The sequence below is a fragment of the Lagenorhynchus albirostris genome, chromosome 5 (genome assembly GCF_949774975.1).
Source record: "Lagenorhynchus albirostris chromosome 5, mLagAlb1.1, whole genome shotgun sequence".
Classification (NCBI taxonomy): Eukaryota; Metazoa; Chordata; class Mammalia; order Artiodactyla; family Delphinidae; genus Lagenorhynchus; species Lagenorhynchus albirostris.
The window spans coordinates 28,063,288-28,085,012 of NC_083099.1; the positions used below are offsets into that span (position 1 = coordinate 28,063,288).

The 21,725-nt window shown below is 36.0% G+C and overlaps 1 protein-coding gene across 4 annotated transcripts in view; it reads right to left on the reverse strand.

The window, feature by feature from the left end:
- ARMC8 (armadillo repeat containing 8) overlaps nucleotides 1-21,725 on the reverse strand; it is a 105,699-nt gene that overhangs the window by 35,390 nt on the left and 48,584 nt on the right. For 2 of the 4 annotated variants that reach the window (XM_060149766.1, XM_060149764.1), the window contains exons 8-12: nucleotides 20,088-20,163; nucleotides 19,901-19,991; nucleotides 18,143-18,203; nucleotides 15,895-16,095; nucleotides 12,783-12,878 (exon numbers count right to left, since the gene is read on the reverse strand). In XM_060149766.1, coding sequence (XP_060005749.1) covers nucleotides 12,783-12,878; nucleotides 15,895-16,095; nucleotides 18,143-18,203; nucleotides 19,901-19,991; nucleotides 20,088-20,163 — 525 coding nt within the window. The remainder of the gene's footprint in view (nucleotides 1-12,782; nucleotides 12,879-15,894; nucleotides 16,096-18,142; nucleotides 18,204-19,900; nucleotides 19,992-20,087; nucleotides 20,164-21,725) is intronic. The other 2 variants (XM_060149765.1, XM_060149767.1) reach the window with 2 other exon arrangements.

Genomic DNA, 21,725 nt, shown 5'->3' on the forward strand with positions numbered 1-21,725 from the left:
AGTTGTTGTTCCTCATGATTCTTGTTGGAGATTCCTCAGCCATAGCTCAGCAAATATACCCTGCAGCATAGCTTGTTGAATCTGCTTTAAAAGAGAGAGACAGAGAGAGAGAGAGATACACAGACACTGTGCCTGGCCGGGAGGAATATCAATAGTGGCCTGAATCCTCAGAGTGGAGGAGCCATCTCTCTATCTCTGCTCTTTTAGAGGACTGGTTTGTACATTTAACTATAGAATTAAATCCCATAAAATATGCTGTACCCTAAACTGACCACACTTTAGGTCAATGGACTAGGTGCTGTGTACCTCTCTGCTGGTGTCTTCATAACTACATGCTTTTGCTAAGCTTTCTGTCTCTGACATTGCAGCTCTTGTAGGAGTAGATGAAGATCTACTGGAACAGCATCTGAGGCCCCTGTCTTGGGACAGGAGATCCCTACAGCCTCGGGGAGAGAAGGGTAGTCAGCTTAGAGGGTCATGAGGAAAATGCAGAACCCAGATAACCCTAAGGCAGAGGTTCACGGCACACATGGGAATGTTAACAAGATAAAGGTGGCCTTAGCTTAAAAGGAATTCCCTAGCCCTCCATGAGCACTAGTGGATCCATAATTAAGTTGTGGCCAAGTCATATACCATCTCTTCCTCAGAAAACTGAAGAACTGAAGGATTACAGAGTTAAAACAAATAAACAAACAGAAAGACAAGACACGGCTATTCTTCCAGCAAGACCCAGGATGAAGCATTTTCCAGGTACTACAAACTTCAGTGTGGACTCTGAACTGTGATGAAACCAGATCAAGCAGAAGATGTGGAAAGTGAAACCAGGCAGATTCTTAGTGGTGTCACCAAACTTCTCAGACAATTCAAAGCAGGTGGGCTCGGAGTCAAGGGAGTTGGATTTTCTTAATGTCAATTACTTATGCTAATGTGCACAATGGCCAGGCAAACAATTTAATTCCAAAGGGGCTTTTGTGAAAGGTTCCTAGAAAGAGTTCCAACAGAGGATAACAAGACAGAACTCTCCAAAAAGAGTGAAGACTTGGAATCAAACTTTGTAAGTCAGGAGAGGCAGCCATCTAAGATCTAAGATGATAAGGTACCAAATCCAGAAAGTCTAGTTAAAGCAGCAAGGACTAAGCAGTCAAGCAGAGTGTAGCACAAGGAGGTCAGGAAGAAAGAGTAGGTGTGGCAAGGAAAAAGGATCTACAAGAGCCCTGAACCTGTTAGCTGTAGATGGCAATGCTTCAGTTTCATAAGTGTCAATGTAGATGGGTCTCAGGGCACACACTTGCGTCTTTCCTACTTGGGGCCACTTACTTAAGGTCCAGCCCCTCATCTAACTTATCTTTTTTAAAGATGAGCCCTATGAACACAAGATCGGATGACAGTGCAGTCGACTGGCTTTGGAAATGAGGTAGAGGCTGGGAGGAAGGAGAAGGGTTAACAGATAACAAAGTAAACACTAGAGTGAGATAAACATGTACAGCCAGCTGATCTGGTAGACTGAGTAGCATTGGTAAGGGACTGGGGAGGGATCTATCCCTAAAAATGGAAAACCAACTTTCCTAGGTTTTAGGATGTGACCATTCTGATTTTGCCACAGAATACTTAAGGATATGCTGCCATGCATATCATGGAAATGCTTGAGTACTTAATATTTATAATTCCTGAGTACATCCTCATGCCATGTGCCCTTTATTAAAACAAAACAAAACAAACAAACAAAAACCCCCAAGAGCACATGGCCTTTCATGAATCAAGCAAGGGCAGCTGCAGTGCTTGCTCCTAAACAAGTTCAACTGGGAAACCAATCCTCTTTCTGCACTCTTCTGCATGGCGTTAATGGCAGCAGATACAACTCTCTGAAAGAACTAAATCCATTTACGGCTGTTAATTTTTAGTTGAATAATGTTAAAATCTACAGAGGTCTTAGAAATAAACTCATCCACCTTCTTTAGTTGACAACGAGGTCTTTGAAATTCAGAAATATTAAGTCACTGGTCCAGGTTCTCTAGGCACATCTGAGGCAGAGCTGGGGCTCCACCTGGTTTTCTTACTTCCAGTGTGAGGTCCTTTCTACTCACTGCACTTAAGGATAAGATTTTTGCTTAGCCTTAGTAACTAAGTTGAGGCCTGAATTTGAAAATGAGGAAAGAAGAAAACTTAAAAAGTCAGCAGTGCTTTGCGAACTACATATTATATACTGACATCCTAGGCCAAAAAAGATTAGCATATACTATAAAAGGCAAGAGAGGTCATCATTAATAAACTGGACTGACAAGGAAAAAAGAAAAGGTACAACTCACAGGACTTACGAGAGAGAAAAATGACAAATCAACCATTCAGCTTGGGTTGGAGTATAAACGCCAAAGGTCAGAGAGGATGCAAGTCAATGAAGAAAAGTTAAGAAAACACTGTGAAGAAACCACCAGAGTGAGTTCCACTGACTTTTAAATTCAATTCCCTTATAATCTGATGTCCATTCTAAAATCAGGATCTAGCTTCAGCAGATACCACCTAAAGAGAACTAACATCCTACTGTTCTTAGGCCACAAGCCCCATCTGCTCTGGATGAGAACTGCAGGTTTTCCCAGCCACAGCCTATCCTATGTCATATCTTTTCCACTGCTCCAATTTAAGATTTCTGACATTTTCCTCTAGTAAATATTTAAAAAATAAAGGGTAGGGCTTCCCTGGTGGTGCAGTGGTTGAGAGTCTGCCTGCCGATGCAGGGGACACGGGTTCGTGCCCTGGTCCAGGAAGATCCCACATGCCGCGGAGCAACTAGGCCCATGAGCCATGGCCGCTGAGCCTGCGCGTCCGGAGCCTGTGCTCCGCAACGGGAGAGGCCACAACAGGGAGAGGCCCGCGTACCGCAAAAAAAAAAAAAAAAAAAAGGTAGTTTTTACCAGAGGCTTTTTTTTTTTCTTTTTCCTAAAAGATCACAGCTTCTCTTAGGACTACTGATCAAAACATTGTATTCTGGAGTCTCAGTAAACATTTTACAAAGCATTTCTTCCCTTCTCTCAGTCTTCTATTGCTCTTTACATCCACATTCATACCAGACTTCTCTAACTCCACAATCTTAGGAGACAGGGAGTTGGGAGAAATACTGGGTTGGCCCAAAACTTCGTTTGGGTTTTTCTGTAACATCTTAGCCAGAGAAATTGAAAAAAAAAAATCATAAGAGTTGATCTGCAGGGCCTCCTTTTGGTCCTTTCTCTTGAAGGCACTGAACTAAATTAACATCTAAGCTCTCCTGCAGGTCTAAGCCTGGGAGCAGTTATCACTTCACTTTAGAAGTGGAGGACAAAGAGGAGGGGGTTCTTAGGGTGGGCCTGTTTTTAAGCTTCTATATTTCATTCTTGCTTTTAAGCCTCTTTAAGTGGTATTTTGTAATTTCTACCTCAGGACCTTTTTACCTTCTTAATAGCTGGGAAACTTCATTTATGTTAAATGCTTAGAAGAAAAACTCAAAGTTCTAAACTTTTCTACACTTTAGGGAAAAGTGAGAGAACTCTCTTGGCCCGACCTGTCCTTCTCCTAAAACCAAAAATACAAACACAGTGTGTGAGAAATACTTATAATGTCTAAAAATAAATCAACACTTCCTCTATCAAAAAAATATTTCTCTACACATAAGAGTTCAATTTTTAAAGTTCAATCATTAGCTTTACGGCAGAATAGAACCTAAACAGCTGCTGATTTACACTTTTATTTTAGCACATAAATAAAACCATTATAAGTGACTATTCAAACAACAGAACTAGAAACTTCCCTTCCATCTCTTACTGTTTGCCAGGGATCTGAATGATGCACTGCCCTAAGAACTGTGCAACACAGTGTCCCCGCTCAGCCCCTACTCTACACAAAGCTGTGCACACCGCAGCTTTGTGTAAGACCTGTAGTCTTAACTATCCTACAGGTTGGCTAGCTGAATTCTATTGTCCAGACATACACAATTTACTCAATAAATACAAGCATAGTATCTACCAAATACTGCTTTTATGGAGATTATATTCCAGTTATGAACATTACAGCTTGATAAGAGATAACTATTAAAAGATTTCAAAATGCTGCCTCAAGTTTAAATCTACTCCATAAGGAAGCTGTCTACAAAATAAAATTCTGAAATGACATCATTAATTCTGGATGCTTCCTTTCCAGAACATTAATTTACAGTGTAATCATGTCAAGATAGTGGCCTTAGAAAAACATTTCCAATTATGCAGAAGTAAAACAGATATGGAGATCTTTCATTCCTTAATACCTTGGAAGGAAAAGGTGAGAATGCTTTTAAGTAAACTTCTTTATAGTATATAAATGGACTTCAATTACAGCCTTATTTTAATCATATTTGGGTGGATCGCGGCAAAACCGGCTTTCAATGCAGATGAGACTTTTTACATACACCCAAGGCCCTGGAATTACTACACAGCAATTTAGTGTCTCATTCCTTAGCTGCTTTAAATTGTAAGCTCCCACAAGTACACCCTAGTCTTCTGCTTCATTCCTGGGCACAAAGGAGGAGGTGTATCATAAATGCCAGCTGAATAAATGGACATGATTAAAGCATCTCATTATCCACTTTGTACCAAAAACTGTGTGAGAGAAAAGACACATTTTCTGAATCTGATATTTTGCAACCAATTAATACAAACTATTAAGTTTTCTGAATTCATAGCACTACTTCAGACTATCACACATTCTCCAGTGACACTTCTTGCCATTTCATAGCATAATTTGGCTCTAGTAATGGCATTTAATTCTACATGAGTGAAGTAATGAAGAGGTTAACAGCAAAGGCTTTGGAGTCAGAGAGACTGGGACACGATGCACGGGCTATCACTTATTAGCTGTGTGGTCTTGGTCAAATCACTTGTTTCCTGATCTGCAATAGCTATCTTACAAGGTTGTATAAGGTTTAAGGGAGATAATGTGCTAACGCTGATTATCAGCACAGTGCCCAGCACACAGTAAGTGCTCAATAAATGGTAGTTCTGTTAAATTTCATTTCCCAAACAGATTATCTCTTGATGTAAATACTTAATTACATGCCTTTTACATGCCCCCATACCACCTAACACAAGGCTTTGTATATAGCAAAGACTGAATGGATATTTGCTTAATAAGGCAACTGGATCTTAATTTTTCTCATTGGCATGGTGAAAAATCTTATTCTGGCAACTCTGCTTATCAATACACAGAATCTAATCTAATACACAGATCAATACACTAATCTAATCTAATACACAGATAATCTTTTGGTTATCCTACCATAACCAAAAGTCATAGTTATTACCCAATTTGTCTGGGTTCTGTCACATGCCAAAATCATTCAAACAAGGGAATCAGCATATAGGAAAGAATCCAGTGACAGTGTTATACTGTCAACATTTGATAATGCCTCTCTTTCAGGAAGTCAGACAACTGATCTCCGCGCCCCACCCCGATCCTGGGCTTTGGTAGGGTCCCATTTCTTTCTGTAGTTCAGTGCGAAGAGGCAAATGGGAAATGCAGTTTTTCATCAAACTGGTTTATGGTCGTTTCTGTTTAAGCTATGCAGTTTTCGCACAGGGCGGGCAAAGTTTTTCTGCAAAGGGCCAGATGGTAAATATTTTAGTTTAGGCTTTGTGGGCCTTGTGATTGTGCAACCAACATCTCAACCTGCCACTGTAGTGCAAAACAGACACAGGCAACACATAAACAAATCAACGTGGCTATATTCCAATAAAACTTGATAGACATTTTGTCAATTATATCTCAATAAAGTTGAAAAAAGATAAAGAGAGGAAAACTTTATGGACACAAATTTGAATTTAATTTACTTTTCATATGTCAGGAAATATTCTTCTTCTTTCGGTTTTCTTCCTCCAACCATTTAAAAATGCAAAAACCATTTTTAGCTCACATGCTACAGGATAATTACATAGGTAATAAGTACCCACAGGATATAGTTTGCTGACTCCTGTGCTAGCATTTTAATCACAGGAAAGAGTGTAGCACTGGTTCTGGTTCTTCATCACAAACTCAATCTTCTCAAGGTCTACTACTCCACAAATTTTATCATCCCAAACATTTCATTCATTTCCAGATAGAAAATTCTTGAAAATCCAACTAAGTCACTAATTTTAGTTCTACAGATCTAATATAGACCATATTTTAGCCCATTTCTTGGTTTATAATCACCTGTCTTAGATTGTAAATAACTAATGAAACAATCAATCTGTACTTCCTATTTAAAAAAAAAACAAGAAGTATAATTCAATGATTTATGCAACTACAATACCACAAATAACAGTAAAACACTCAATTTTATGTCTCCACTTAATGAAACTCTGAAATATAAGTTCATTACTTGATTTTATAAATACCTCTATTCTGTATATAGCATTATCACTCCCAGGTTTGCTTCTTTCAGTATGCTGAAGGCCAAGGGTCTCAATACTGTGGGCAAGTGGCAAAACCTGGTCCTGTCATGGTGAACTCTTTAAAAATACTTACCATCATGAATCAGTGTTGCAGAGTTCATTTAAAATTCTTTGGTAGATTAGCTTTCAGACGATAACTAACAATTTAACCACAGATTAAGTCAAGGAATTCTGAATTCTGAATGAATTTGTTGTTATTCAGTAGCAGAACCAAGTCCTGAAGGGTGCTACTTCTGTGGTACCGTCGAAAACCTTCAAAATGTTCAAGGCATTTGTTTCAACATGTAGACTAAGGCTCAGAAAGAATTTTTTGCATCTGCCTGATTTCACGGCAGAGACAAATACAGAATTTTGACAGTGTACCTTTGAAATGATCATTTAGAATTACTGAACTTCACAAAATGTTTTAAAATATAAATTCATGGTACAATTATACTGTTACACAGAAGACCAACTAGTAATAAAATCAAGCAATAACAAATGATTAAAATGTTCAAAGTGAAGTGCTTATCAAGTTTAAGAGATAGCAGAAAGATATTAAGAAAAACTGACCTAAATTTACAAATATACTTTAAAATCGTGTAACTTCTAAAACATAGAAGATTTACATTTGTTCAAAATTTGAACACATGTATTTGAGATATGGTTTCATATGAATGATGACCCTTTGGAGAAATGACACCTATGGCAACCACAGACAGTAATAAGTAATACTTAGATAAACAACATTAGACAGAATTTGGCCTCCTTACTTTTCTCAAGACATCTACTACTTATGATACTAACAAATTATTGATTTATATTGTATATTCTATTTAACTCCAAGAAAAGCAATATTACATTTGGTGCTTCAGAGGGTATGCTATAGCAACAAAGAGTTTTGAAAACAAGTATTTTAAATATATTTAAAAATATAATTATAAGAGTAAGAAGACATCTTGTCATTTTAATAAGAGATAAACTAAAAAAAAGACCTGATGCTTCTGAAGTATATTCTTTTTACTAGAAGGAATAACTAGTAGTCTTGGAAATTTATAGCATAAAATCACTGTTTTCACTGTAAACCTTCTTTATTTATGCCCCAACACTGTTCAGCTTTTCTCCCAATACTTAAAAATATATATTTATTTTTAATCTTCCAATGAAGTTATTTAAGATAGTCTAATAAATGCTTCGATTTACTGAGCACCTACAGGCACCATGCTAAACATTTTCAATACATTAGAGAGCTCATCCTCACAATGTCCCTGTAGATATAACTTCCTTTGCTAGGAAAAAGAGAGTAGAAAAATTCTCATTCTTCTTTGTTTTCCTTTTCTTTTCTTATTTTTTTCTCCCTGTACTTCTCAAAAAAATTGCCCAGGAAAAAAAAAATTGTTCAGTTTAAAAAGAAAAAAACATCTCACGCTTTGCTACCTTCTTCACATACATCATGTACACACCACTGTGACTGTTCCACAGGCACCCCCCTGCCCTTGCCAGGGAGTAAAACCTTAAGATTTTATGTTATCAATTCTTGAAGATATAAAAGGCATTTAGAAAATATTAAATTATTAATTTCCAAAGTGATTCAAGGACTGCTCCACGGATATCACCATATCCATTTTAATTGGTTCCAAATAATTATTTGAGCCCCTAGCAAATTCTTACTGGCCATTCCTTACTTTCCTCAGACGTACCGAGGTTTTACTATAAATGCTGAGTAGTAAGGCTGTGTCTTTATTCCTCTTTATCTCACCTTACTGTTTTCCCCCTCCCTCCACCCATCTGACATTGTTTATACAATGTAGGCAGTTCAATCAATCTATGTAAAATTGAATTAAATTACTGACCTTCACTAATTATGATTTTCATAAAAATCTGACATTCATTGAGAATATTTTATACAGGTGTATATCACTTTATAGGATAGGTTGATTCCTGACAGTCGGTCTAATTTCTATAAACCAAATCATACTTTTATCCCTAGGGGAAAAAAACTGGTCCAGATTCACACTTGTGAATGTTATAAAATTTTAAAAATCATACATTTAAAAAGGAAAACAACTAAGAAATAATGGTAAAAATTATTTCAAAATTAAACAAGTACCATACCATAAAACATGTTCTCTTTGACCTACATCAAAGAAGTAGAAGACACGCCCTTGGTATTGTCTGCCTCTTGAAAATGGGAATTTCCTACATTTTCTCTATGCTAGTATAGTGAAACCCCTTGCCTATGTGATCAGATGTAGGTTTCCTCTATTTTAAATCTCCTCTCTTCACATACCCGTAAAATTGCTAGCAAAGTTATGAAAGTTCTTAATGCAGAGGCCCATATATAACACAATTAATGGTGCTTAACAATGCAATTTTGCAATAGAGTTCAAATATTCATTTGTCCATTCATTTTTTCCATTCACCCATGCATTCGTCAAATATTGGTAAGTGCCAACTACGCACCCCATAGTATTGTAGATGCTGGGAATACAGTGAGGAACAAAATATAAAAAATCCCTGCCCTCATGGAGCTTACATTCTAGTTCCTCAAAAGGGATCTCCAGCTAAAATGTAAGTACTCAAAATCCAAGAGGAAAGCTTTCTGTAAAGCTCCATTAGTCAGATATCTCAAAGGAGCAAAGGCTACAATAAGTACTACATTTGTAACATGTTTTATTTTTATTAAAAATAACATCCTGTTAAGTTTATTAATTTCCTTGAATTTTAATTTATATTTTAAATTTCTAATTCTCCTCAATTTACACTTCCTAGCTATTTCTGATAAATTCTACAAGCTCCTTGAAGAAAGTAAAAGAGAGACCATCCTTTTAAATTTCCAACCTAATTGACGATCAACAGGTACCAATCAAGTGATGGTCTTCAAAAAAGCAATTCTTTGTTATAAAACAATGGGCCTCACAATTATAGGACAGCTGTAATTTGCCACTGCTGCCTCTGCATGACTTAGCCAACTGACTGGGGTTTTCATTCAGATGCCAGTACTTAAAATAATTTGTTAGTTGTCTTAATTTCTTTGTTACTGCCCCATTAACTGAATTTATGCTTCTTAGTCAGCATTACTAGGTGGTAAAGACCTAGTTAGAAACTGCAGTTAGAAACTGCAGACTTTCCCCATGGCAGAGATTACAGCTAATTTTTACCTGGCATTGCTGTCAGTGCAGTTACTGCTAATGTGCTCTGGACCTTTCTTTCACCAAGCTCTTAACTCCTGCTCTGCCCTTGCTTTCCCTAACCAAAATCCTTGAATTATTCTAAGTTTAATATGGCCAGGCCACATCTGTTGCCAAGGTGAGTGGTCCTTCATCTTTTCTTGGGCTTCTTCTCCCTTTTCATGTCACAGCCAATGGTAATTTTTTCCACTTTCACCGCAGGACTCTTTCCACCCTTTCACTGACAGGACACCACAGGAAATCAGGAAATTTGTAGATATGCCACAGAGTGATAAAGGATGCCAAGCTAGGAATTAGGATACCAACTTTGCTCTGCACAGAAGGATACAGAAAGATCTAGGTGTATTAAGGGAAATATCACTCTGTGTATGATTTCTGCATTTTCATTTCTATATTCATCTCTCTGTATGCACTCCACAATATTTACTGACTGCTTATTAGGTTCCAGGGACTGTTTGTTATACAGTTGGTTTCTTTTAATGAGAACACACTAACACTGCTTCAAAGCAGGAGTGGTAAATCTCTGACCTACAGGTCATATTCAGTCTTCAGCTTAATTTTGTGTGGCCCAGAGAGAAGCTATTAAGAAATGAAATCACAGCAGACCTTTTGCAGTCTTTACAAGCAATAAGATAGAGCCATAATTCCATGAAGAGAGGAGGCTTGTATCTTTCTCCTTTACTGCTGTGTATACCTCTCACTGTCTCTATCTCTTTGCTTTAGTTTTCTATTCATTCTGCCTCATTCCCTTAACTGGTCATAATAGGGCAATGGGATATATGTTACTTCCTATATTTACTGAATTACATTACCATTTTCAATTTAAAGGGCAGACCAACTGAACATTTCATACTTTTATCCTGGAATAAATAAGCCTTTTTGTTTGGCTGGGGGGTGGGGTGAGGGATGGGGTGGAAATAGGTCTATAGTCTTTGAAATTTCTTTCAGAGATTGTCCACTCATCAACTCAGTAAACTGAAATTCCATCTTGGCAAGTATAAAAATTGCATTAAAAAATAAAACAATAATAAACATTGTACTTTAAAAATCTACACCAAAAAAAGAAATACAATCAAAGTTAAGGCAGAAGTGTAAAAGGTAAATAAATATTTCATGGAGAAAGTAAATAAAAATCTATCCAAATAATTATTTCAACAAAAATAGAATAGAAATAAACGCATTCAAAGGAAGAGTTAACATTTATCATTTTTATACACTGAAAATAAAAATTCTCCACTCCTAAGAACCGTTTTCACGCAGATTTTATCACAAAATTACTTTATATTTTTCAATTTACAATTTCTCTCTTCAGTAGTTGCTTATGAACTATAAATTATTCACTTGATTTCCCAGAAATTAAATATGTTCCTAAAAACTCTATATAATCCCCATTACATAGGCATACTATAGTATCTTTTCTTCAGCACACACAAAAAACTATAATAATTATAACTTATTCTTTATTTGTTATCTTTCTACAGAAATTATCAGGATTAGCCTTACCAGGAAATTATACACATTATAAATACAAGTTTTAATAGACTACTGATCATCAGACTGTTACGTTATATTTCTAGAACATGATATCACAAGTTAAAGTCATTAATTCCAAAACAATAGTTTATTAACAAAAAAGTACAAAGAAGTACAAATGGACATCCTATTTTCCCCCATTCTGGTCCATCTATCTATCTCCCTTTCAGTCCATGGCATGGCCTTCTTCAACTAAAAGACTGGGTAAAATACCTCTCCTCTTTCCATTGGGCCCTAATAAATACATAATGATTTGTTTGGGGATGGTTTAAGTTATACAGTCCATGTCAATTTTTAAAAAATGTTTTATCTATATGAATTGCCATAAAAGCCTCTTCCCTTGCAATACACCATGTACCTAAACTGAATGAAACATATGAACAACAACATTCATAAATCATGATTAGACATAGGGAAAATCATATCACTAGTATGTTTGCCTTCAAGTAACATTTTACAAATGAAAGCTTAGAGGTGTCAAAAAGGATTTTCATAGATATTTACTAGAACACTTCAAGTCAAAAACATCTTGTTAACTGAACTAAATTGAGGTACATGGAAAACATTCAGCTTAGTTGTGTTTTCTGCACTGATTTTAAAGCAAAGCTACTTACATATCTAATCTTACTGATCTTACTGCTATTAATTTCAATTTTCTCCAAGAATGGTACAATTTATTTCAATAAACCTACAGTTAATTCCATACTTCTCTTTCTACAAGCCCAAAGTACTTCTCTAAATCATGTTAAAGTCCCAATACTTTGTGATTTCTCTCACAGGTCTCCTTAAAATACCAATGCAAGATGGGGAGATTTAGTAAACTGCCACATTCAGTAAATAATACACAATTTGCTCTCTCTGCTATGGCTCATCAAGACAGAACATATGAATTAATTTACTGATGTTCCTAAAAGCCTTGTTTATAATTTATTAGATTATATGGGGTTTTTTTTGAGTAGTAAGCTCCAGGCTTTTAGTTTGTGGAGGGAGCCAGATCAGAGCTTACCACAATACTTTACTCCCTGCTTAGAACTATTCTCATAAAGAACATGAGCTCAGTGTTGGACTAGGCTGTAATAACATAAGGTGCTATAGCAGTGACACATTTTTTGGGAGCTGGAAAATTCAGATGACCACTCACTAAACATAAAATCATTATTCCACAAAGATTTTATTCACATCGAACTTGCACAGTAGCAAAAAAAAATCAAAACATAACTAAGCCACATATCAAAGAACAATATACAATAGAGATTTGAACTTCTCAATGGCATTGGAAAGTATTTCCATAAATAACATTTACAATTCTAGTGTTAGGTCTTTCAAGGTGTCTGAAGCTTCACAGTGCTAGAATTGATTTTTATCAGAACACATGCAAAAATGTGCAACACAATAATCCATATTAATGACACAACAAAGCACGCCAGTTATTTGTCATTCCAGCACGGCCATGCCACTCTATGTTCTAAAAACAAACAAACAACCCCCCAAATCCGGGTCCCATTCATTCTTCAATTATGCCTTTAGTCACTCTGTTTTATTATATTCAAACAGTCACTGTTAGTGCTCTTCACCACGACTTTCAGGTTGACGTCACTCCCTGCCTGCTGGCTGTCAGGACTGGGGGACGCCCCTCTCCCAGACTCACCTTCTTCCGGATGTCTTCATCGTTTGCTCCGAGAGAGGCATAGAGCTTGAATGCAGCCTGGCGAAGTTCGTGAGCATGCTTTAAGTCATGATCAAGCTATGGGAGGGAAAAAACGATACGTTCCAACCCAGTCCACAAATTAAATTTTCAATAAAACTAATAAAGTAGAGTTGAAGAAAAAATATGTTTTAACAACTATTAACGTATCAGTGCTGGTTATTTTGGGTTTCTGCTCACATATGACTGAGACCTTGCTGTGTCTGTGTCAACATGACCTGGAATTCTTGCAGTCTGCTTCTGTCTAAAACAGAATGAAAAATCTTTGTGAACCTTTGAGCCTTAAAAATTCAGTGTTTCTAGATGGTAGCTTTAGTGGCACTGGTGCTTGCTAGCACCAGCTCTTTTTTTTTTTTGGCTGTGCCACGTGGCACACGAGGTCTTAGCTTCCCAACCAGGGATCGAAACTGTGTCCCCTGCAGTGGAAGCACAGAGTCCCTGGACCACCAGGGAATTTCCCACCAACTCTCTGAAATGCTCTCAAAAAACACGGCACAAGAACTTCCCTGGTGGTCCAGTGGCTAAGATTCCACACTCCCAATGCAGGGGCCCTGGGTTCGATCCCTGGTCAGGGCACATGCTGCAACTAATTAATTAATTAAATTAAAACAAAACAAAACAAAAAAAATGGCACACTCAGGCCTTTCTAACCCCGGAATACAGCTGATAACTTGAGTGCTGCTGCAACAGTATCTTTAGAAGGTTTTCCTAAACTTTAATAGTGCTAACCAAATTTCAGTATTTAAAAAGCTTTTAGAAGCAGGAAAACCTTTGTAAAAATGCTTAATAAACAACAGACCGTGGTAACCATTACTACCTATTACAGCTATCTGAGAATTATGTTCAGGGGGCTTTTTTGGGATAAATTTATTAAAATTACTTACTGGTATGAAACAATTAATGCTATCTTTTCATATGCATAACTGGCTTTCTCAGTTATCAATTCTTCCATATACCTGATTTATCACCAAACTACCATAAAAATAAAAGAGAACCGTGTTCTCAGGACACTTTCAGTGACTAAATATGAACCAGTAAATATATAAGGCATATCAGTAAAGTAAATAATTTTATAACTAAGAGATATAACTTATCCAAATGATTACAACTTTTTCCAAATGAGTTGCCTTGGAAAGGTTCACCCTTATGCAAAGATATAGGTGTTGTTCACAATATTCTGAGACCCTCTTTTGAACATTCCTAAAGAACTGAATGGCACACTAGCAAGAAAACCCTGACAATAATAACATATTTGCATCGACTAAGAGAGTTTTAAGTTAACTGTCACTGGTGTGTGAAGTGGGGGAAATCCAACTGGGTAACATCATTTAGAGTAACAACAACAACAAAAACTCCACAGTAAAAAACTAAAACTCAGTTGGGTTCTGAAGGCAATTATTAAGAGTAGCTCCCCAAATATTTTGATCAAAGCAGGTACTGATGGTTTATGGGAGGAACCTCCCAATATATGACACTCATTTTGATGTGTAAGTTCTAAAATATCTATTCTTATATCTTAACTACTTTCCAGTCATAACATTTATTAGAATATTGACTTGGACTAAAATACAATGAAAATCAGACATTTATTAACATGTAAAAAAGTCTCTCTTATGGGTCTAGTACCTATACTTGTATGTCAGAAACCACTGGATAATCCATCATCAAAAATAAAGATGACAAAACAAACTAATATTCAAGTTTAGGAGATTTTAAAAAAAGTTATTATTATTCCAGTTTTACTGTGATGGAAATAAAATGGAAAAACCCTAAGAAAAGGGATAATCTTCTATATACTAGTTAAATGTTTTGCACATGTGTAAGCTAGACGTTCTTGTAACTATGTTTCCTCACTCTCATGTCCATCAAAGTGTTCTACTTGCCTTGCTGCCATGGTCAGCTAAGGGTGTTCAGGAGGCTATAGTTAGCCTCCTTGCTAACTTGCTCATATGTCTTTGTACTTTGAGTTACTGTGTCAGTGAGCAAGTAGCCAGAGGGAAAACAGACAAGGCAGCTGCTTCAATATAACCTATCACTTCTACTAGAAAAACAATACTGCTGAAGGAAGAGCAGGCACATAACTTTAATACATAAAGGGCAGTGTACATTAATACAAATATCAATGGAAGTTATTTTAGGCCCTTTCTGAGGCAGAGAAAAGTTATACCCTTAATAGTTTGTTTTATTTTCAGTGTTAAATGCCAAATGAACAGTTGCCTACTAGATGAAGTTTTTTGGAACTCAGGGGCATGGGAGAGGTCAAGAGAATAGTTTAAAAAAAATTTACCATTGGGACCAGTGGCATCAAAAATACAGTCACATTTGTGAAACAGTACTGGTTACTATTTAGGAGGCAATGCTCTCTATACCATGACCTCCTTAAATAAACTTTCTCTAACAGAATATTTATCTCTCATGCTTAGAGAAGTGGATATGACAAACACGTTGAGAAAAACAAAGCCAAAAAGAATATCTACCTATTCTGAGGAACTTATAGTTTGAGAAAAAGTTAGCACAATTTGGTCCTTGATGGTCTCAAACTAGAGGTTAGATGGTGCTTTAGCTGTCACTAGCATGCCCAAAGCACAGTTTGAAACTGCAGAAAAGAAAGAAGAGATGGCAAAAATTAGAAGAAAAGGTAGCAAAAGAAAAAGACAGTGGCGGAGAGTAAAATAAAGCCACTCAGTCGCCTGGAACAAAAGATTACCCTTGTCCTAAAGAATGAGAATATAGTGACAAAGCTGATTCTGGGACTTTCAATAGCATTAGATGATGTTGATATAATGCCAATAACCAGCTTAGAGACCCCACTATTTTGGGGTTAGCTGGGAATCTGGGATGCAATTTTCTGATTATCTCCTTACTAAAAAAACTTCTGACAATAAACATGAAACAAACTGGATTCAAAACTCATAAAGTGACATCATCTACGTTACTAAAAGATTTATTTAAAAGGGCTCTGAACTATTATCAATTGGTTCAAAAGTAGTGAACAGTAAGAAAATCTTTTTAAAAATTCCTCTCTTGAGCTGCTGAAAAGGAAAAGAGAACATACCCTTTTAATATCAGTGATGGCACTCACAGAGCTGGGATACTTGAAATAATCAGCAAGCATGGCAATGAGGTGATCAGTAATGCTAGCAATTCTCTGTAGCTCAACATCTGGTTCAATCAGATAGGCGAGTGTCTCAGCTCCTTCAACTCTCTCCTCTAGTAACCTCTCCTTACTGCACATTCGAACCAAACAAGGCAATGTCTGGAAGGTAGTGATATTAATTATTTGCTTTTTGGTAAACGCAAAAGCATGATGGAGATCATATAGTAACTATATCAACCCCACAGTTTTTACTGGGAGTCATGTTTGTGATCAAATGTTTCAATAAAGACTTTCAGAGAATAAAAGTTTTTTTGGAATGTAAAAACACACAAAATTCAGTGCATATTAATCATTTACACTGGCACACTAGACTAAACATATATTCAAAGCACATTAATATAAAGTCTAATTAGGCTCTTGTGATCGGTAAGACTGAAGCTTTATTGTACAACCTTACAAAAGACATTTAAGAATCCCTAATAAATCATTTCTGATGCTCCTGCCCTGTCTACGTATTTATTTACCTAAAATACATCCAGCAGTTAAATTAGGAACGATTTTGCCTTAGAAAAAGTATGCTATCTTTTCCTTAATGTGTGTGATATAGCTGGGATGACTTTCAATTTTTGTTTAGAGTTTAATACTTACAGTTGCAAAAACAAAATACAGCTTTAAAAACTCAGTGATCTTCCCATTAGTCAGATTCTACCAGTTCTCCTGTAATCCAAGTGGAATGCATCAATCCTGAGTTCTCCAGAGAACTCCCTGGAATGACTTCCAGAGAAGTTCCTGAGTTCTCCAGAGAACTCCCTGGAATGACTGTGATATCTACTAGTCCAATTTTACTTCTGAGGTCCTTCAAAAACCTTGGCACTGGTCTTGGTAATTTCTCTACATTAGGTTCTCAATAAAAATATCCCATGTTTGTATTTCTAAGGCTGATGAATCAACTTTAAAGGATAATGTGGAAATAGAAACTGAAACATCAGAATTATAGGAAGACTTCCTCTACAACCGCAGGCAACTATGCTTTGTTCTTTTCTAAGTTCCTATTATAGCTTGACCACAGAGTTCAGCACCTTATTGTTCACTGCTGATTTCTTATCAGGCTGGTTCCATCTTTTAAATATGACCCTAGGCTTCCAAGAAGAAAGCCTGTTCTTATTTTCCTTGGAACAGTTACCAACATTTATCAATACCATAAACTCATGGATTATTGAATTTAATGCTCACAACTACTACACAAAGAAGATACTTATTAACCTAGTTTACCAATGAGAAAGAAAAGGAGGAGGAGAGCAGTTAAGTAAGGGTATGGAAGCCCTCTATGCAGTGCTATTTACTTAGGGGGTCCTCAGATCTCATCAAACTATCTTGCTTCACCAAAGACTAAAGGAAACATTAATCTTCTTAATGTTCTTTTAACCTTGGGTTCATTTTGAACACTGATAATGAGATCTCACATTCATAAAGTGACACACTATCAATTTACTTACAGTTGTTCTGTTCTTTATAAAAGCTGTTTAATGTATTTAATACATTGTTATTCTCAATATCCCTTTGGGATAGATGAACAGGAATTATTGCTTCCATTTTCATAATTAGGGGTCTGAGGCACCACAAGAATAAGGGATGTGCCCAAGGCTACCGACCCAGTCAGTGGTGGAAGTGCTAAAACCAGAATCCAGGTCTTAGGACTTTTAAGGGCTAGTCTTTTATCTGTGCTTTTCTGAGTTCTAGTTGCATCTGACACACCACAATAATGATGATTGCTTTCATGTGTTATTTACTTATTCTTTCTCATTATGCCTTTTGATTATCTGCCATGTGGGTGAAATAAAGTCTTTATCTATAGAGTTAGTGAACTGCTTGCCTACAAAACTGTGTTGCAAACTTAATGAAAATCAAGGACTAAAATATATTTTCTATTTAACCTGAATTTTATACATTTTTATAATTTTTACATCCTTCTAATTGCCATAAAAGTGAAAAAGGTTTGACAAGGAAAGATTTACTTTGACTTTCAAAACATATCTAAAACTACATGTCATCCCACTGAAAAGCATGGTGTTTTAATATTATTTCATGCTGTGCACGCATACCATAGTGATAAATGTGTAAAAATAAATAGGAATACAAATATTTATATTCAACACTTATATGCCTGGATAATTTTCACGTTTTTAGAAAGAATTAATTCACTCACCTTTAATACAATACAGTTGTCATCTGTCCGAATTGCTCCAGCTCTACACATGTAAGTTAAACTGGAATAAGATGGCAGAAAGTAAGTTTTTGCTTGTGTTTTAAAGCTTTAAAAACAACCACCACCACCTACTTGCCTTTAAGATATTATGGGGAAAAAAAAAGACAACTACTCTTACTTATCTTGAGGGAGAAGGTTTTGACGCTCCCTTATCTGAGATTCTGTTAATTAAATAGTCAAAGAAAACTATGTGATATAGGCAGACAGTAAGCCAGAAGTTTTTAAAAATACCTACAAAATTGTTTTAAAAATAAATGGCCGAATGAATGGGTAAACGATAAAGCAAGGTGCTGGGCACACTGGAATTCTCTATACTTTTCTCTATACTTTTTGTTTGAAATTTTCCATAATAAAAAGGAAAAAATTTTAAAATAAAATATAAAGTTAACAAAGTATCTAAATTTAAATGAAGTTAAGTTGGGATACTTCAACTCCAAGAGCAGTGGTAGAAGTACCACAGAAGCAGCATTTAACTTGTAACACTTATAGCTATCCCTATTAGCTAAGATAGTTAAGATATTAACTAGTTAAGATGTTAATTAGTTAAGATATTAACTAACTAGTCAGAGGTTACCAGAAGTGGCTTTGAGAATTAATTAGTGATTTGGCTCTACTGAAAAACAATTTACCTTCACAATTATATCTGGCTGTGAATAAGAATACAATTACTTTCTACTCTCTAAGCAAGTACTGAACATTAAGCAATTAAGAAACTTAAATTAATGGATTTCCTTTTTGAATTAGATTCCTTTGGTAAGCTGGAGGGAAAAAAGCCTAAAATACCCCATGTTCTGGCTTCTAGGGAAAGTTATAAACAAGTCAGTAAAACTCCTTACTTACACTGCAGGAGATGAATTCTTTATAGCTGTTATCATTATCTTAAGATTTGTTACTACATTGTTTTTTGAAACCAGTTCCATAAGAGTATTACCTTACTAACAAAAAGGCAAATGCTCAGTTTTGAAGACAAAAAAGCAGACAAACAAAAAATACAAATCATATAAACAAACAGAAAACAATTCATGATGGAGTGATTCACTGAAAACTCCTCATTCTGGCCAAAATATTAGAGAGCCACAGCTTCTTAAATACTGAAACTAAACCATTCACTTAGCACAGAACCCTACATAACAGGTGTTAAACCTATCTGGTAATGTATTGATAATTACAGAATTAACATGTACTGAATGCTCACATGAGCCAGGAACTGTGCTAATAAGAACTTTACTTAACTATCTTATAAATGGTCACATCTCTATAAGGAATCTTTGTTTTGTTTTTCCAAAATTGAGGAAGTCACATTCTCTGAAATCATGCCTTGGTTATCAACTTCAACTAATTCTCACTATTTCTATATCTTTATGTTTTCCTGCCATAATACTTAGCATAATATGTGTTGGTTAAATCTGATCTAATTCTGTGTTATTTCAACTGAAATACAAGGAGAAGGGAATGTAATGAAGTAATTTTCTGTAGGTAGTCTTAGATGTTATAAGAGAGTTCTTGTTGTGCATGCTACTAGTAGTAAACTGAGTATAAAACTCACATCCATTTAAGAAGGTATGAGATAATCCCATGACTTTCAAATTTCAAAATCCCAAAACAAGATGGGGATTGAAAGTGAGCTCATTAGGCTGTCCAAAAATACTCTAAATTGATAAAGCACTGTCTTTCTTCCCACATTGTCTTGACCTTTACCATTTTGCTGATGTGAGCTGCATTTCAATGGGCTTATCCCTCTGTAACATCTTCACAAAAATTTGTGGTAACAATTCTCCATCAACCAAAACTAGAAATAAAACAAACAACAAGGATTAAGGAATTCTTTAAATCTACAAAGTTCATAAATTAAATTGTGTAGGTGCCACTGAAAGTTCCAGCCTACCATTTACCAGGGTCATCGATACCTGGGGGTTTTCAAAAGCTAAAACTGAGAAGCATTTCAGTGCCTGCATTCGAACCTGTAAAAATAAATGAACAAAGCATTTATTTTAATTTTGCAAATATGAATTTTAATGTCTCAGAATCTAAACTCTTCTGAAGAAATAACTATTTAAATCTGCCTAAAGTACTAAAGGAAGGACTCAAGGGAATAAAAATAAGACCTGTATATCTGAAGAGTACAGTAAGTTAAAATCATAAAAAGTTAAAATTAATTTTGAAATAATAGAAAAGAAAAAACAGGGAGGAAGTAGCAACTAAAATGGAACTAGATAAATCCCTATTCAAATTTAAAAGAACGCTGTAAAAAATACAATGCTGGTAAGGCAAAGGGAACTTAATAACAATTACTAATTGCCTTTCAAGTGGGACATTTCTTCTTCCCAAATTACAAACCAGAGAACTGAAGAGAAGACCAAAAAAAAAGAGTACTCTTGTAGTTGTGTATGGGATGGGGAGTGGGGGAAGAGAACAGGAGAGGAAAGAAAGTTATGATAAAAGTTTGAAAAGGACTAAACTAATTTAACTTTAGAAATACTTATGAATTATGTTACTATACCTCAAAACTAGGTAACTGGTCTGGGATGATACCGAGGGCTCAAACTCTTGACCACATACAACATACTTTATAATTTGCAGGAGCTCCTATGAGAGCTGTTATTTTTCATTCTTTTTGTTCAGCTTTCACCAGATGACCTCATCCTCACTTCCAAGCCTGAGTCTATATATGATGTTCTCCTGTGGAGCCTGAGATTGGCAGGATAGGTAGCTGAGGTGTGAAGAAGCTCTGTCCCTCACTTGGGCAATGCTCTGCAGCACAAGCACATGCCTACAGAGGGAACCTAGAATATGTTCATGACACTCTGACAGTGGAGCAAACCTTGGCAAGAGTAATGTTACCAAAACCTTTTTCCTTCTACAACCTGTAACTTGCCATAGTAGATAAGGAAGTCTAGTGTGGAAAAGAAAAGAAAGAAATGAAGAACTTAATGAAGCCAGAGGATGGAAAAGAACAAGAACAGTAAATCGCCACCCCAGCAACTGTTTCTTGACATACAAGTGCTGACTGGTCTCAGCCTACACACAGTACAGAGCAGAGGAAGCAGCTCTCAGTATATATGTCCTTCCCTTGCCTCTGGCTAGTTTCAAGCTGGTTCCATTCCCCGCTCCTATTCTTGTGAGATCTTCACCAAGATCTAACTTTGGATGTCTGAAGTAGGGAAAATGTACATATTAGCAGGGCAGACCTGCAATAAAGCTAAGGACAAAAAGAGCAGACTAGGATCAGTGCAAATGGATAGAAGACAAAAATGACAGCTTCTCTGCTTTACAGGAAATTCCTAGCATATTTAGTTCTAATGTGACACAATAAAGACAGTGTCCCAATATTTGCTACAACTTACCAGTTGGACAATAATGAAATGACCAAAGTTTTAACTAAATGCCTGATAGTATATCATGACACTGCTTACCTATATATAAGAGATAGTAAAGAAATTTAATTAACACAACTGAAAACCCTTGACTTTTTAAGTCAAAATACAAAACAGAACACATTTTAAATGTTGATGTATATGTGGGT